The sequence below is a fragment of the Aspergillus fijiensis genome (genome assembly GCF_003184825.1).
Source record: "Aspergillus fijiensis CBS 313.89 unplaced genomic scaffold BO72scaffold_11, whole genome shotgun sequence".
NCBI lineage: Eukaryota > Fungi > Ascomycota > Eurotiomycetes > Eurotiales > Aspergillaceae > Aspergillus > Aspergillus fijiensis.
In genome coordinates this window covers 180,128-194,985 of record NW_024468987.1, presented here as the reverse complement: position 1 = coordinate 194,985, position 14,858 = coordinate 180,128, and the positions used below count along the sequence as shown (strand labels likewise).

The 14,858-nt window shown below is 52.2% G+C and overlaps 1 protein-coding gene across 1 annotated transcript; it reads left to right on the top strand.

Annotated features, from left to right (window-relative positions):
- The first annotated feature begins 374 nt into the window (after positions 1–374).
- On the top strand, positions 375–13,917 carry BO72DRAFT_525562 (dynein heavy chain). The gene is made up of 3 exons (XM_040949967.1): positions 375–763; positions 843–13,147; positions 13,200–13,917. The coding sequence occupies exons 1-3, from the start codon at positions 478–480 to the stop codon at positions 13,653–13,655; spliced, it is 13,047 nt and encodes a 4,348-aa protein (XP_040803882.1). The 5' UTR covers positions 375–477; the 3' UTR covers positions 13,656–13,917.
- The last annotated feature ends 941 nt before the right edge of the window (positions 13,918–14,858 follow it).

Here is a 14,858-nt window from a genome sequence, read left to right as displayed (position 1 = left end):
GCGGCTAGTCTTAAACAGGGAAGGTGGCAGGCATGCCCCCTGACTGACTGACTGACGGTCTGTTGTTCTCCAACCCGCGTCCGCTGGTTGGGAAAAAAAGTGCCTGGAACCACAACTAAACTGAAAGCCCGATCGGAAGATCTTTGGTGTTATCATACTACCTACAAAGCCCTTTTATGAACCCCTGAACATACAGCTTCTCATTTCATTTCCTCACTTTCAGCTCGCTTCATTCATTCGATCGCTCTCTTTTCTGCCGTGGTCTTCCAAGTTCCGACTGGTTATACCTAGAGCTTAGTTTGATTCCGCGCACCCGAACCGATACCGCGACTTTCTGGTGTCAACAAATCCGCATCTTCTCCCGCTCCGCTCCCCCCCCCCCCGGCTCCTCTTTCTCCCGAATCTAACAACAAGAACGAAACCCATCCTACAAACTCTATGACATTCGCGCATCGTTGTACATAAGGCGTTACAGATATGGAGGTTGCCAGTGCGGAGGTCTCAAACGGGGCCCCGCCATCGGCGCAGACGACAGCTTTGGTGGATCCAAGTGCTGTCATTCAGTATTTGATCGGTGTGTTGGAGGTGACTCTCGGCGCTCTGAGAACTGAGCTGGAAAGCACCGGCAGCTTGCTATCCGAGGCCAAATACAATGAGACTGTGCAGCGCTGCACCCGGTTTGCCTCAGAGTCGCAGGTCGCTCTCTATGTGCAGAAGGACCTGGTGGCCGCTGGAGAGGCCAACGGGGCCGACATTGACGAGGGTACCTACTCCTCCTGGGGCAGACACCATGCTGCTTTTGCGATCAATTCCAGCTAATCCATTATCTTCAAATTGTGCAGAATCGTCAAGCCAGTACGTGTACAGCCTCGCCGCAGAAATCTCGTCCGCCCCGACAACCGTCGCCTCCGTCGCCTTCATCAAGCGGCCCTCGGCCATCGATCCCTCGCTCCCCATCTCGTCGCAGATCCAGGTGCTCAACCTTCCGGGTGTCGCTTCCTTGAGTACCGATCCGACTCAGCAGAGCAACGCCCTTTCACCCTACGAGATCCTACACCTGCTGCTCCGCCACGCGCTCAGCCCTTACTTCGAAGCTCATAGCCGCACCCAGGACGTCGCTAGTGGAGCAAAGCCCCGGACGGATACAGAGGTGAAGACTGGGGTCCCTGGCACCAAGAAGAAATTCGCGGAGCTGGAACTCGCGTTTCAGCATTTACAGCAGAATGTCGAGATCCCCGCCTTGAATCTGCCGCTTCATGAGGTGGTCCAGGGGGCGCTGCTCGAGGCAGAAAAGCGCGGAGTCAGGCCGTCGGTGGAGCTGATCAGCCCGACGATACTGGAGAGCAGCGCTTTCATCAACAGTATCCAGAACAATGTCAACGGCTGGATTCGGTCGATTCAGACCATCACCAAGATGTCTCGTGATGCCGATAGCGGGTCCGCAGCTCAAGAGATCAGCTTCTGGCTGTCGATGGAAACTGCTCTCGAAGGTATCGAAGCTCAACTGCGCGGCGACGGCGTTCAGTTGACGATGGACATCTTGCGCCATGCGAAACGTTATCAAGCGACTCTCAGCTTCGTCGCGGACACGGGCTTGCGCGAGGCAACCGATTTGGTTCAGAAATACAACCAGCTTATGCGGGACTTTCCCCTGGATGAGTTGCTGTCCGCAACCACGTTGCAGAAAGTCCAGGAATCCCTGAACTTGATCTTCAACCATCTGAACAAGAAGTTGAAGATCTGCCCCTATCCCATTAAGCGCGCACTTTCCTTGGTGGAAGCTATCTCTGGAGACCTTGACAACGTGATCCATTCCCTTCTACACGGCCCTACTATACTCCATCTCGATTACCGTGAGTTCCGATCGTTGATGAAGACAGCCGGCGCCATCTGGCGAACCTGGGATGAAAATTTGAAAGAGTTCACCAATGTCGCTCGTGAGTCTACTCGACGCCGCAATGAGAAGTTCATTCCGATCAAGATCGCCGCGCGCCACGAGAAGACCCAAGAACGATTGAAGTATATTAATACCTTCAGAGTCAATCATGAGCAGCTTCAACGCACAATCGTGAACGTCCTCGGTCCAAAGACAACTTCTGCTGGGGATGCGGTTGCCGGAGCTGGTTCTGATGGAGCCGTCATTGTCGAGGAGATTGGCGACGTTGACGCTGTTGAAGAAGTCGCTCAAGCTTACGCAGCCCTGAAGAATGTTGACGTGTTGGATGTCTCTCCTTCTGGCACCCAGCAGTGGATTAAAGAAGAGATCGCTTACAATGAGCGTACGTCCCGTGTCGAGAACTCTATCATAGCCCGTCTTCGAGACCGTCTGGCAACTGCAAAGAACGCCAATGAGATGTTCCGTGTCTTCTCCAAATTTAATGCTCTTCTCGTCCGCCCTAAAATCCGGGGTGCTATCGGCGAGTACCAGACTCAACTCATTGAAAACGTCAAGCAAGATATCTCATCCTTGCATGAGCGTTTCAAGCAACAATATGGTCACTCAGAAGCACATGCAATGGCGCAATTGCGCGATATGCCCCCTGTTGCCGGTGCCATTGTTTGGGCGCGGCAGATTGAGCGTCAATTAGACGGATACATGCGCAAAGTTGAGAACGTGCTTGGAGAAGATTGGCACCTTCATTCTGAGGGGCAGAAGCTCCAGGCTGAGAGTAATCTGTTCCGCAAGAAACTGGATACGCGCCCGGTCTTTGAGTCTTGGCTCCACGATGTACAACGGCGGCACATCACCATTTCCGGCCGCCTGTTCAACATTGTGCGCAACCGTGCTGCTGGAAACACGCTGGAACTTACTGTCAATTTTGATGCCCAGATCATTGCCTTGTTTAAGGAAGTAAGAAACCTTATCTGGCTTAATTTCCAAGTTCCCCATGCGGTCAGCAACATTTCCAAAGAAGCCAAGCGCGTCTACCCGTATGCCATTAGCCTGATGGAGAGTGTCCGCACCCTGCTACAAACAAATCGCTCGATTATGACCATGACCGATGTTGCAATCCTGTTGAATGGATACGTGAACGACGCTCAAACCATGATCATCAAGGGTGTTCCCCTACGATGGGAATCGTTTGTCCACTCATATGAGCTCCATGTTAAACAGTCTGCGTTGGCTAACGGAGCCATTGAGACGGCCATCCCAACCAGGGGAGAAAGCAAGCATGTTCAGTTCGTCCGTGAGTTCGCTGGATCAGCATCCGTACTTCAGTCCAAGACAGCGGTCCTGGCTTCGATCAATGAAATTATCCAGAAGGCAATTCATGAGCTGAAGACCTGCCCTTATGATGCTACTGCGTTTAGACAACGCCTAGATGCTATTCAGGTCGCAGTCGACAAGCTGAACTTAGAGAACTATGTGAACCTGGGATACTGGGTCGCCAATCTGAACCACAAGATTGAATTGATTCTGCGCGAGCGCCTTCATCGCGCCATACGCGAATGGATTCTCTCTTTCCAGGACGCAACGGACAGTCATCACACCATGCAAATCTCCAGTAGAGTACAGACCGGTGAGAACGAAGCTTCTTTGTACAGCATCGAGTTCCCCGGCCTCGTACACGAGATCTCCATGCGCAACCAGGTTCTCCACCTTGACCCACCTCTGCAGTATGCCCGCGCCAGCTGGTTCGCTCATTTTGACAACTGGCTTGGTGTCATCTGCAATCTTGAGAAGATTAAGTCGTCTAGATACCAGATTTCAATCGATGTGCAGAAGATTCAGCTCTCTGAGGCATGCTTCGCTACTCTTCCCCAACACTGCACCAATGAATTGAACCAGGTCTACAATGCTATTGAGTCGAGACTGAAGGATGTTTCGGCGTACGTGGAAAAATGGCTGCAATTCCAGTCCCTCTGGGACTTGCAGTCAGAACAAGTCTATGACATCCTTGGTGATGACCTGTCTCAATGGTTGCAACTCCTCCAAGAGATTCGAAAGAGCCGTGCTACCTTCGATACCTCGGAAGTGAGCCGGTCATTCGGCAACATTAAGATTGACTACGAACAAGTCCAGACGCGAGTGAATTCCAAGTATGATCAATGGCAGCATGAGATCCTGCTCAAGTTTGGATCTAAGCTTGGAGGCCGAATGAGGGAGATTCATTCTGAGATCGCTGCTGCTCGCAGGGACCTGGAAGGACAAACTTTGGAGGCAGCCTCTACGGCCCACGCTGTCTCTTTCATTACAATTGTTCAGCAGTGCAAGCGCAAAGCCAAGGTTTGGGAACCAGAGGTCGATCTTTTCCGTCAAGGTCAAGCCACACTTGCTCGTCAGCGCTATCAGTTCCCCAGCGATTGGCTTCACGTTGAAAACGTTGATGGTGAATGGGCAGCCTTGAACGAGCTCCTTGCGCGGAAGAGCAAGATCGTCCAGGACCAAACCGAAGGACTGCGTGCGAAGATTGCGGCCGAAGACAAGGTCATTGGCGACAAGATCACGGAAGTCATCAGCCAGTGGAACGAAGAGAAGCCCGTGTCCGGTACAATTCCGCCCGAAGAAGCGTCTCGCACACTGAGCTCGTTCCAGTCTCGTCTCGAGTCTCTGCAGTCCGAGTATGAGATGGTTTCGAAAGCGAAGGAGGCTCTCGACCTTCCAGCGGGCGTAGAGTCTGCGTTACCCGCCATTTTGGAAGAGGTGCAGGATTTCATGTCTGTCTGGGCAGCTCTGTCGACCATCTGGAAGAGCCTTAACGACCTGAGGGACATGCTCTGGACTAGTATTCAGCCGAGAAAACTTCGTCAATCCATTGATGGATTGATCAAGATGACAAAGGAGATGCCTAGTCGCATGCGCCAATACGCAGCCTTCGAACACATCCAGAATGTGCTTCGCCAGCTTCTCAAAGTGAACCCCTTGCTCTCGGACATGAAATCTGAGGCCGTTCGCGAGAGACATTGGCACAAGATCTACAAGGCATTGAAACCCGGCAAGAGGTTCTCACTCGTTTCCCTGACCCTCGGAGACGTTTGGGATCTTCAGCTTGCGGTTAGCGAGACAATAATCCGTAATATCATTGCCCAAGCACAGGGTGAGATGGCCCTCGAAGAGTTCCTGAAGTCGGTCCGTGAAACATGGCAGAACTACTCCCTCGACCTTGTCAACTATCAGAACAAATGCCGTCTCATTCGTGGCTTCGACGACTTGTTTGCCAAATGTAGCGAGAATTTGAACTCTCTCCAGGCAATGAAGCATTCTCCTTACTACAAGGAATTTGAGGAGGAAGCTTCCTCTTGGGAGGACAAGCTTAACAGAGTTCATGTTCTTTTCGACGTCTGGATTGATGTTCAGAGACAGTGGGTTTACCTTGAAGGAGTTTTTACTGGTAATGCAGATATCAAGCACCTCCTGCCACTTGAATCTAGTCGCTTCCAGAACATCAACTCTGAATTCTTCGCCGTCATGAAGAAGGTCTACAAGTCGCCCTTCGTGCTGGATGTACTCGCTATCAATGGAGTACAAAAGTCTCTCGAGCGTTTGGCCGAGCTGCTGAACAAGATCCAAAAGGCTCTGGGAGAGTATCTCGAGCGGGAGCGTGTGTCATTCCCTCGTTTCTACTTCGTTGGTGATGAGGATCTGCTTGAGATCATTGGTAACTCCAACGACATTTTCCGCGTCGCGAAACATTTCAAGAAGATGTTCGCTGGTCTCTCGGGTGTTCTGATGGACGATGATAACAACATCATTGGCTTTACCTCCAAGGAAGGTGAGGAGGTTCGACTCAAGAAGGAGATCAACCTGGTCAAGACGCCTCGGATCAACGACTGGCTCAGTGCTATTGAGAGCAACATGAAGCTGACCCTTGCCGAGCTTCTGGCGGAAGCGGTGGAACAATTTGAACCGCTCTACAATGCCCCAGAAGTTGATCACACTGCCTTTAATGATTTCCTGGCCAACTATCCCGCACAAATCGTGGTTCTTGCCAGTCAGGTTGTGTGGACCGGTGCTGTTCAGAGATCCTTGGAGAGCGGCGGAAGCAATCTTCCCGCATTGTTTGAGTCTCAAGTCCGAGTATTGGAGCTGTTGGCCGCCACGGTCCTTGGCGAGTTGGATGGAATCACCAGAAAGAAGTGTGAGCACATGATCACGGAATTCGTCCACCAGCGAGATGTCATCTCTAAACTCATCTCCATGAATGCTTCCACACCGACCCACTACTTGTGGCTCCTTCAGATGCGCTACGTCTACCATCCTGAAGGAGACTTCCTTCAGAGATTGTATGTTCACATGGCTAATGCTAAGCTGAACTATGGTTTCGAATATCTGGGTGTTCCTGAACGGCTTGTCCGCACTCCTCTTACCGATCGTTGTTTCCTCACCCTCACCCAGGCTCTGTGTCAAAGACTGGGAGGTTCTCCTTATGGTCCCGCCGGTACCGGAAAGACCGAGTCAGTTAAAGCACTTGGTCTCCAGCTCGGAAGATTCACTCTCGTTTTCTGCTGTGACGACACTTTCGATTTCCAGGCCATGGGTCGCATCTTCCTGGGTATCTGTCAGGTCGGTGCCTGGGGTTGTTTTGATGAGTTCAACCGTCTCGAAGAGAGAATCCTGTCGGCCGTGTCTCAGCAGATTCAGAATATCCAGATCGGTCTTCGGACAGGTGAAGATGACGAAAAGGCCCAGATAGAGCTGGTCGGTAGACGTCTCTCCGTCAACCCCAACACTGGTATCTTCATCACCATGAACCCTGGATATGCGGGACGCTCCAACCTCCCAGACAACTTGAAGAAACTCTTCCGGAGCGTGGCTATGTCCAAGCCAGACAAGGAATTGATCACGGAGGTGATGCTTTTCTCCCAGGGCTTCAAGCAAGCCAAGCGTCTGTCGAAACAGACCGTTCCCTTCTTCGACCACTGTTCCTCGCAGTTGTCCAAGCAGGCTCACTACGACTTCGGTCTTCGTGCCCTCAAGAGTGTCTTGGTCAGTTCAGGAGGTCTCAAGCGTACCAGAATAGCCAACTCGCGTGGTGATCTGGGACCTGATGAGATCATTGAGCCGCAGATCATTGTCCAGAGTCTGCGCGAAACGATTGCCCCGAAGCTGGTTCGTGAGGATGTCGACAGAATGCTGGATATCCAAAGGCAAGACTTCGCAGGAGTCGAATACGTGCCTGCCAACTATGAAAAGCTCACTGCAGCCGTTCGTGAAATCGCCAACGAGCAACACTATGTCGACAGCGAGATGTGGATTACAAAGGCCCTGCAGCTCTTCCAGATCCAGAGTATTCATCACGGTGTGATGATGGTGGGTAAGTCGGGGTCCGGTAAATCTGCTGCATGGAAGACTCTGCTGCAGGCTCTTCAGCGCATCGAAAATGTCGAGAGCGTTTCTCACATTATTGACTCCAAGGTCATGTCCAAGGAGGCACTATACGGTAGCTTGGATCCGACGACTAGAGAATGGACCGACGGTCTCTTCACTGGTATCCTCAGAAAGATCGTAGACAACCTTCGAGGTGAAGACGCGAAGCGTCACTGGATTGTTTTCGATGGTGATGTCGATCCGGAATGGGTAGAGAACTTGAACAGTGTCTTGGATGACAACAAGCTCCTGACACTTCCGAACGGAGAGCGTCTCAACCTGCCACCCAACGTTCGTATCATGTTTGAAGTCGAAAGCTTGAAGTACGCGACTCTGGCGACGGTCAGTCGTTGCGGTATGGTCTGGTTCAACGACGACACGGTTACTCCTTCCATGATGATCTCGAACTATGTCGAGTCGCTCAGGACCCGAACCTTCGAGGATCTGGACGATGACAGTGCTCCCGCGGGCCAAGCTGCCATCAAAACTCAGGATGCCCAGGAGATGCTTTCCAATATTCTCAAACATCTGCTGCAGACTGATGAGCTTGTCTTGAAGTCTCTCGACGAAGCTAAGAACTACAATCACATCATGGAGTTTACCAGTATCCGTGCACTGAACACTCTGTTTAGTCTTCTCAACAAGGCCTGTCGCAACATTCTCGAGTACAATATCCAACACGTTGATTTCCCCTTGGACTCTGAGCAGATCGAAGCCTACATTTCGAAGAAGCTTCTCCTTGCGCTTGTGTGGTCTTTCACAGGTGACTGCCCCCTGGCAGACCGCAAAGCCTTTGGTCAATTTGTGTCTGCGTTGACGACAACTGATCTTCCACCTGATGGAACGTCGTCTATCATCGACTTTGATATTACTCTGCCCAAGGCTGAGTGGACAAGCTGGCAATCACAAGTGCCCTCCGTGGAGATCAACACGCATTCCATCACTCAAACTGATGTGGTAATTCCTACTGTGGATACTGTTCGCCATGAAGACGTTCTGTACTCCTGGCTCGCGGAGCACAAGCCTTTGTTGCTGTGTGGTCCTCCAGGTTCCGGTAAAACCATGACACTGTTCGCTGCCCTTCGAAAGCTGCCGAATATGGAGGTTGTCGGCCTCAACTTCTCTAGCGCCACTACTCCTGATCTCTTGATCAAGACCTTTGAGCAGTACTGTGAGTATAAGAAGACTCTTAACGGTGTTGTCATGTCTCCAAACCAGATTGGCCGCTGGCTGGTCATCTTCTGTGATGAGATCAACTTGCCTGCTCCCGACAGATATGGAACCCAGCGGGCAATCTCCTTCCTTCGCCAGCTTGTGGAGCAAAATGGCTTCTGGAGGACCTCAGACAAAACATGGGTCACTCTCGATCGCATTCAGTTTGTCGGCGCTTGTAACCCTCCCACCGATGCAGGACGTACCCCCATGGCCGAACGTTTCTTGCGTCACGCTCCTCTTATCATGGTCGATTACCCGGGAGAGATCTCCCTCATGCAGATCTATGGAACCTTCAACTCTGCAATCCTCAAGATTCTTCCTTTGTTGCGCGGATACTCCGAATCACTCACAAAGGCCATGGTTCGATTCTACCTGGAGTCGCAGACCAGGTTCACGCCTCAAATCCAACCCCACTACGTTTACTCGCCGCGTGAACTTACCAGATGGGTTCGTGGTGTTTACGAAGCTATCAAACCGCTTGAAACACTTTCTGTCGAGGGTCTCGTTCGGATTTGGGCGCACGAAGCATTGCGTCTCTTCCAGGATCGACTTACTACCGAGGAAGAACGAAGCTGGACTGCGGACGCTGTGCGCCGTATTGCGCTTGACAACTTCCCCACAATTGACGAAGAGCAAGCATTGAAGGGCCCGATCTTGTTCTCCAACTGGCTCTCCAAGAACTATGTTCCAGTTGAGCAGGAGCGCCTGCGTGACTTTGTTAAGGCACGCCTCAAGACATTCTGTGAGGAAGAAGTTGACGTGCCTCTCGTCCTGTTCAATGATGTCCTCGAGCATGCCTTGCGCATTGACCGCGTATTCCGTCAGCCTCAGGGCCATCTCATTCTTATCGGTGTCAGCGGCAGTGGTAAGACCACGCTGTCTCGTTTTGTAGCCTGGATGAATGGTCTGAAGGTATTCCAAATCAAGGTGCATGGAAAGTACTCTTCCGAAGATTTCGACGATGACCTTCGGACTGTTCTTCGCCGCGCAGGTTGCCGGGGTGAAAAAATCTGTTTCATCATGGACGAAGCAAACGTCCTCGACTCGGGATTCCTTGAACGTATGAACACTCTTCTTGCCAATGCCGAGGTTCCGGGTCTGTTTGAAGGTGATGAATTCTCCTCCCTGATGACAGCTTGCAAGGAGGGCGCACAGCGGCAAGGTCTCCTGCTCGACAGCCAGGAAGAATTGTACAAGTGGTTCACGCAGCAAATCGTCAAGAACCTTCACGTCGTGTTTACCATGAATCCGCCAGAGGAAGGGTTGTCATCCAAGGCTGCAACAAGTCCCGCGCTGTTCAACAGATGCGTTCTCAACTGGATGGGCGACTGGTCGGACCAGGCTCTCTTCCAAGTTGGTTCTGAGCTCACGCAGTCGGTCGACTTGGACAAGCCCAACTTTGTTGCCCCTGATAGCATCCCTGTTGCTTATCGCGAGCTTAGCCTACCTGCATCTCATCGGGATGCTGTTGTCAACTCTATGGTGTACATCCACTACTCGCTGCAAAGATTCAACCAGCGCCTGCAGAAGCAACAAGACCGGACTACGTATCTGACTCCTCGCCACTACCTCGATTTCGTCGCCCAATATGTCAAGCTTTTCAATGAGAAGCGAGAGGACCTCGAGGAGCAGCAAAGACATTTGAACGTGGGTCTTGAGAAGTTGCGCGATACGGTCGACAAGGTTCGCGATCTTCGAGCCAGTCTTGCCCAGAAGAAGACGCAGCTAGAGAAGAAAGATACGGAAGCCAATGAAAAGCTGCAGCGTATGGTTGCCGATCAACGAGAGGCCGAGCAGCGTAAGACTGTCTCTCTCGAAGTACAAGCAGCCTTGGAGAAGCAGGAGAAGGAGGTTGCACTCCGGAAAGAGGTCGTTCTGAACGACCTTGCTCGAGCCGAGCCGGCCGTCTTGGAGGCTCAGAAGAGTGTCAGCAATATCAAGCGTCAGCATTTGACCGAAGTCCGGTCCATGGGCAATCCCCCTGCCAGTGTTCGGCTTGCTCTGGAAGCTGTCTGCGCTCTACTGGGCCATCGGCCCGATAGCTGGAAGACCATTCAGGGAATCATCCGCAAAGATGATTTCATCGCAAGCATCGTGAACTACGACAATGAGAAGCAGATGACGAGGCAGCTCAGGGTGAAGATGCAAGCTGAATTCCTTTCCAAAGAGGACTTCACCTACGAGAGAGTGAACCGCGCCAGTAAGGCCTGTGGTCCTTTGGTGCAATGGGTCGAAGCACAAGTCAATTATTCTGAGATCTTGGACCGTGTTGGGCCCCTCCGTGAGGAAGTCGACCAGCTGGAGGAACAAGCTCTTCAGACCAAAGCTGAGGCCCAGACCATCGACAAGACTATCAGAGACCTTGAAAGCAGTATCGCCACTTACAAGGAGGAATACGCAGCACTCATCTCCGAGACTCAGGCTATCAAGGCAGAAATGGAAAGAGTACAATTCAAGGTCGACCGCAGTGTCCGTTTGCTGGACAGTCTCTCGTCGGAACGCATTAGGTGGGAGGAGGGAAGCAAATCGTTCGAGACGCAGATCAGCACGCTGGTTGGTGATGTGCTCATCGCAGCAGCCTTCCTTGCCTATGCTGGTTTCTACGATCAACAGTTCCGCAAAGCCATGATCGACGAATGGGTCAATCAGCTGCAGCAGTCAGGTATTGGCTTCAAGCCACACAACCCCATCACCGAGTACCTGTCGAACGCCGATGAGCGCCTCACTTGGCAAGATCACTCGTTGCCCGTTGATGACCTTTGCACGGAGAACGCCATCATCCTCAAGCGCTACAACAGATATCCCCTCATCATTGACCCGTCTGGTCGTGTTACGGAGTTCCTGGAGAAGGAAAGCACGGATAGAAAACTTACCGTTACGAGCTTCTTGGACGACTCCTTTGTCAAGCAATTGGAAAGTGCTCTGCGTTTCGGCAATCCCATTCTCATTCAGGATGCCGAGCATCTGGACCCCATTCTGAACCATGTTCTCAATAAGGAGTACCAGAAGACTGGTGGTCGTGTGCTTATCCAACTTGGCAAGCAAGAGATTGATTTCTCTCCTTCGTTCAAATTATTTCTCTCCACAAGAGATCCGTCTGCCTCGTTCCCTCCGGATGTTTGCAGTCGAACAACCTTTGTCAATTTTACTGTCACGCAGAGCAGCTTGCAGACGCAGTCTCTAAATGAGGTCCTGAAGTTTGAGCGCCCCGACGTCGATGCCCGGCGTACCGATCTGGTCAAATTGCAGGGAGAATTCAAGATCCATCTTCGTCAACTCGAAAAGCGACTTCTTCAAGCGCTGAACGAGTCTCGCGGCAATATCTTGGACGATGACAATGTCATCGAAACGCTCGAGACATTGAAGAAGGAGGCGGCTGAGATTTCGAAGAAGATGCTGGAGACCGAAGGCGTCATGACGGAAGTCGAGAACATCACCCTCAACTACAGCATCATTGCTCGCTCTTGCAGTGCTGTTTTTGCCGTCCTGGAGCAGCTTCACCATATCAACCATTTCTACCAGTTTTCTCTGCAGTTCTTTGTTGATATTTTCAACTCCGTCTTGTACCAGAACAAGCGTCTTGCTCAGGAGAAGGACCATGCTGCGCGAGTTCAGATCATCCTTCGGGACCTGTTCGTTACGACCTATCAGCGTACCTCGCTTGGGTTGATCCAGAAAGACCGGATCACACTCGCTATGCTCCTTGCTCAGGCTGCGCCCTACCCGATGGACAAGAGTCTGATCGATATGATCCTTGATGAGTCAATGGAGGGCGTGGATCTGTCTACAGCGTCTGAGCGCAAGGATGAAGTGCTCAACAAGATCTCCAACATGTCAATCTTCAAGTCAACCTTCCCCGGCATTTCTCCTGAGCAGTGGGACCAGTTCCTCGGCGAGGAGCTGGCGGAGAACTTCATCCCTGCTGTGTGGGATGACAACATGGAGAACCTGGACAAGCTGCTTCGGTCACTGTTGCTGGTGAAGCTATGCCGCATGGACAGATTTGTTCCCACTGCGGAGCGCTTCATTGAGGCAGTCTTTGGTCGGGAACTATTCGAGGGAAGCACGGATCTGAAGGACATTGTTGAGCAGGTCAACGCCACCACGCCAATTTCCCTGAGCTCGAGCCCTGGCTTCGACGCGAGCTACAAGGTCGACGCCCTTGTCGAGCGGATGGACGCTACCTGCGCGAACATTGCCATGGGATCGAACGAAGGTCTGCAGAGTGCCGACAAAGCGATCAGCAACGCCGCGGCGGCCGGCACCTGGGTCCAAGTCAAGAACGTCCACCTGGCGCCGTCCTGGCTGCAGAGCCTGGAGAAACGCCTGGAGTCGCTCAAGCCGCACAGGGATTTCCGACTCTTCCTGTCGATGGAATCCAGTCCCAAGATCCCGGTCAATCTGCTGCGTGCCTCGCGCGTTCTCATGTACGAGCAGCCCGCCGGTGTCCGGGCCAACATGAAGGATTCTCTGTCCTCGTTGTCTACCCGCGCCTCCAAGGCGCCCGTCGAGAAGGCCCGTGTCTACCTGCTCCTGTGCTTCTTGCATGCCGTCGTGCAAGAACGACTCCGCTATGCTCCGAACTTGGGATGGAAGGGATTCTGGGAGTTTAACGACAGCGATGTAAGTTTTGTTGCCGTGTATTTCTTTTCGCTCACACACTAACCCCGTACAGTACGAATGCTCCGCGCACATCATCGACTACTGGGTCGACACCGTGGCCCAGGGCCGCTCTAACGTCGCCCCGCAGAAGCTCCCCTGGGAGATGATCCGCACCCTGGTGACGGAGACGTACGGCGGCAAGGTCGACGACCAAGGGGACTTCGCGCAGCTGGAGTCGCTGGTGACCAACCTCCTCACGCCGGCCGCCTTCGAGGACGAGCACAAGATCGTTTCGGGAGTTGGCGACAGCCCCAGCGACAGTTTGACGTTGCCCGGCGGCACCAGCATCCGCGACTTCGTCGACTGGGTCAACAAGCTCCCCGAGCGCGAGCCGCCGACCTACCTGGGTCTGCCGGCGAACGCGGAGAAGCTGCTGCTGGTGGGCCACGGCCGCAAGATGATCTCCGATCTGGCTAAGGTGACGACTTTGTTGGATGAGGGGGAGCAGTTGATGATTGAGTCTGCTTAGTTGGTCTGTGTTTGGTGGGACTCATCCTACAGTTTGTGACGAATGGGGAGCGGGAGATTCGATTGTGTATGTTTGACTTACTCTGCTCTGTGAGGGAGTAGTCTGGTCTCTTCTTTTCTTGTCTTCTTACTTTACTTGTTTAGTGGACTGGGTACTTTAAAGGGGGGGGGTCAATAGATCGGTATCGAGGTGGTTGATTGTATTCTAGACGTGTACGGAATATTATATTGTATGTTTAGGAAATGGGCGGTCTAGATGAACGTGGACGGAATACTACTTTGTACCGTTCAGAGAATATGAGGTCAAGACTATGACTCGTTGCGTAGGTTGCAGCTCCACCCAGGAACAAGCCATCAATGTTTACCACGGAGGAAAACGAAACTTAGTACTATGGGAGTCAGTATCACCACTGAATTGCAAGACACTGCATCGACAAATAAGAACACATGATCATTCCCAGAGAAACAGCCATCAGATCAACCCAACCCACTTAGTCCCCAGGCCAGAACCTAACCCCCCCGTCAGCTCCTAAGCTCCCAACCCATTCAAAGTAACCAGATACAAGCCAACATCATCACCGTCATCGTCAACTTCTTCCACGACCAGACAAAGTCAGACCAAACAAAGTCACTCCCACCAGAAGGCTGAAAGTCCAACACACAACACCACACCAACCAAGCACCGCACTGTACCGCACCAGACAAGACAAATCAAACCAACCCCACCTGCCTGCCCCTTTACCACAAACATCAACTAAACCCTCCACCCCCGCTCTGCTGAGTTGTCAAGACAGGATGAACCCCAGACCAGTGTAGCCCACAAAACCGCTGACCAAGCCATCTTCACGAACCCAACCCTAGGCTAGATCCAAAACATCAATATACCAGCGAGAAAGGTCACGTCAGGCAAGTCAAGTCACGTCACGTCAAGGTACGTGAGGCTTGTGTTACGTGTTCCTGACTTCTGGCTGTCGAAGGGGGGATCGGATGGCTTCTGAGGGTATAGGTATGGGTAAGGGTATGGGTATGTATGGGTCCACGGACCGGGGGGGAACAGAGAAGGGGTAAATCGTAAGTCGTAAGTCGTGAGTCGGGTTGATTTGGTTGTCGGTTTGGTCGTTGAGGTACATGTACATGTACTGTCTGTAGGTGCAATGGAAAAAAGAAAGAGGTCGTGACGAAAAAAGTGGGCGAGAGATGTGGA

What these genes read in the sequence shown, in the direction of transcription:
- BO72DRAFT_525562 (XM_040949967.1), top strand. Translation starts at nt 478, where the DNA reads ATGGAGGTTGCCAGTGCGGAGGTCTCAAACGGGGCCCCGCCATCGGCG. An exon ending in CGGGGCCGACATTGACGAGG is followed by an intron (nt 764 to 842) that starts GTACCTACTCCT and finishes CAAATTGTGCAG; the next exon opens with AATCGTCAAGCCAGTACGTG. An exon ending in GGGAGTTTAACGACAGCGAT is followed by an intron (nt 13,148 to 13,199) that starts GTAAGTTTTGTT and finishes AACCCCGTACAG; the next exon opens with TACGAATGCTCCGCGCACAT.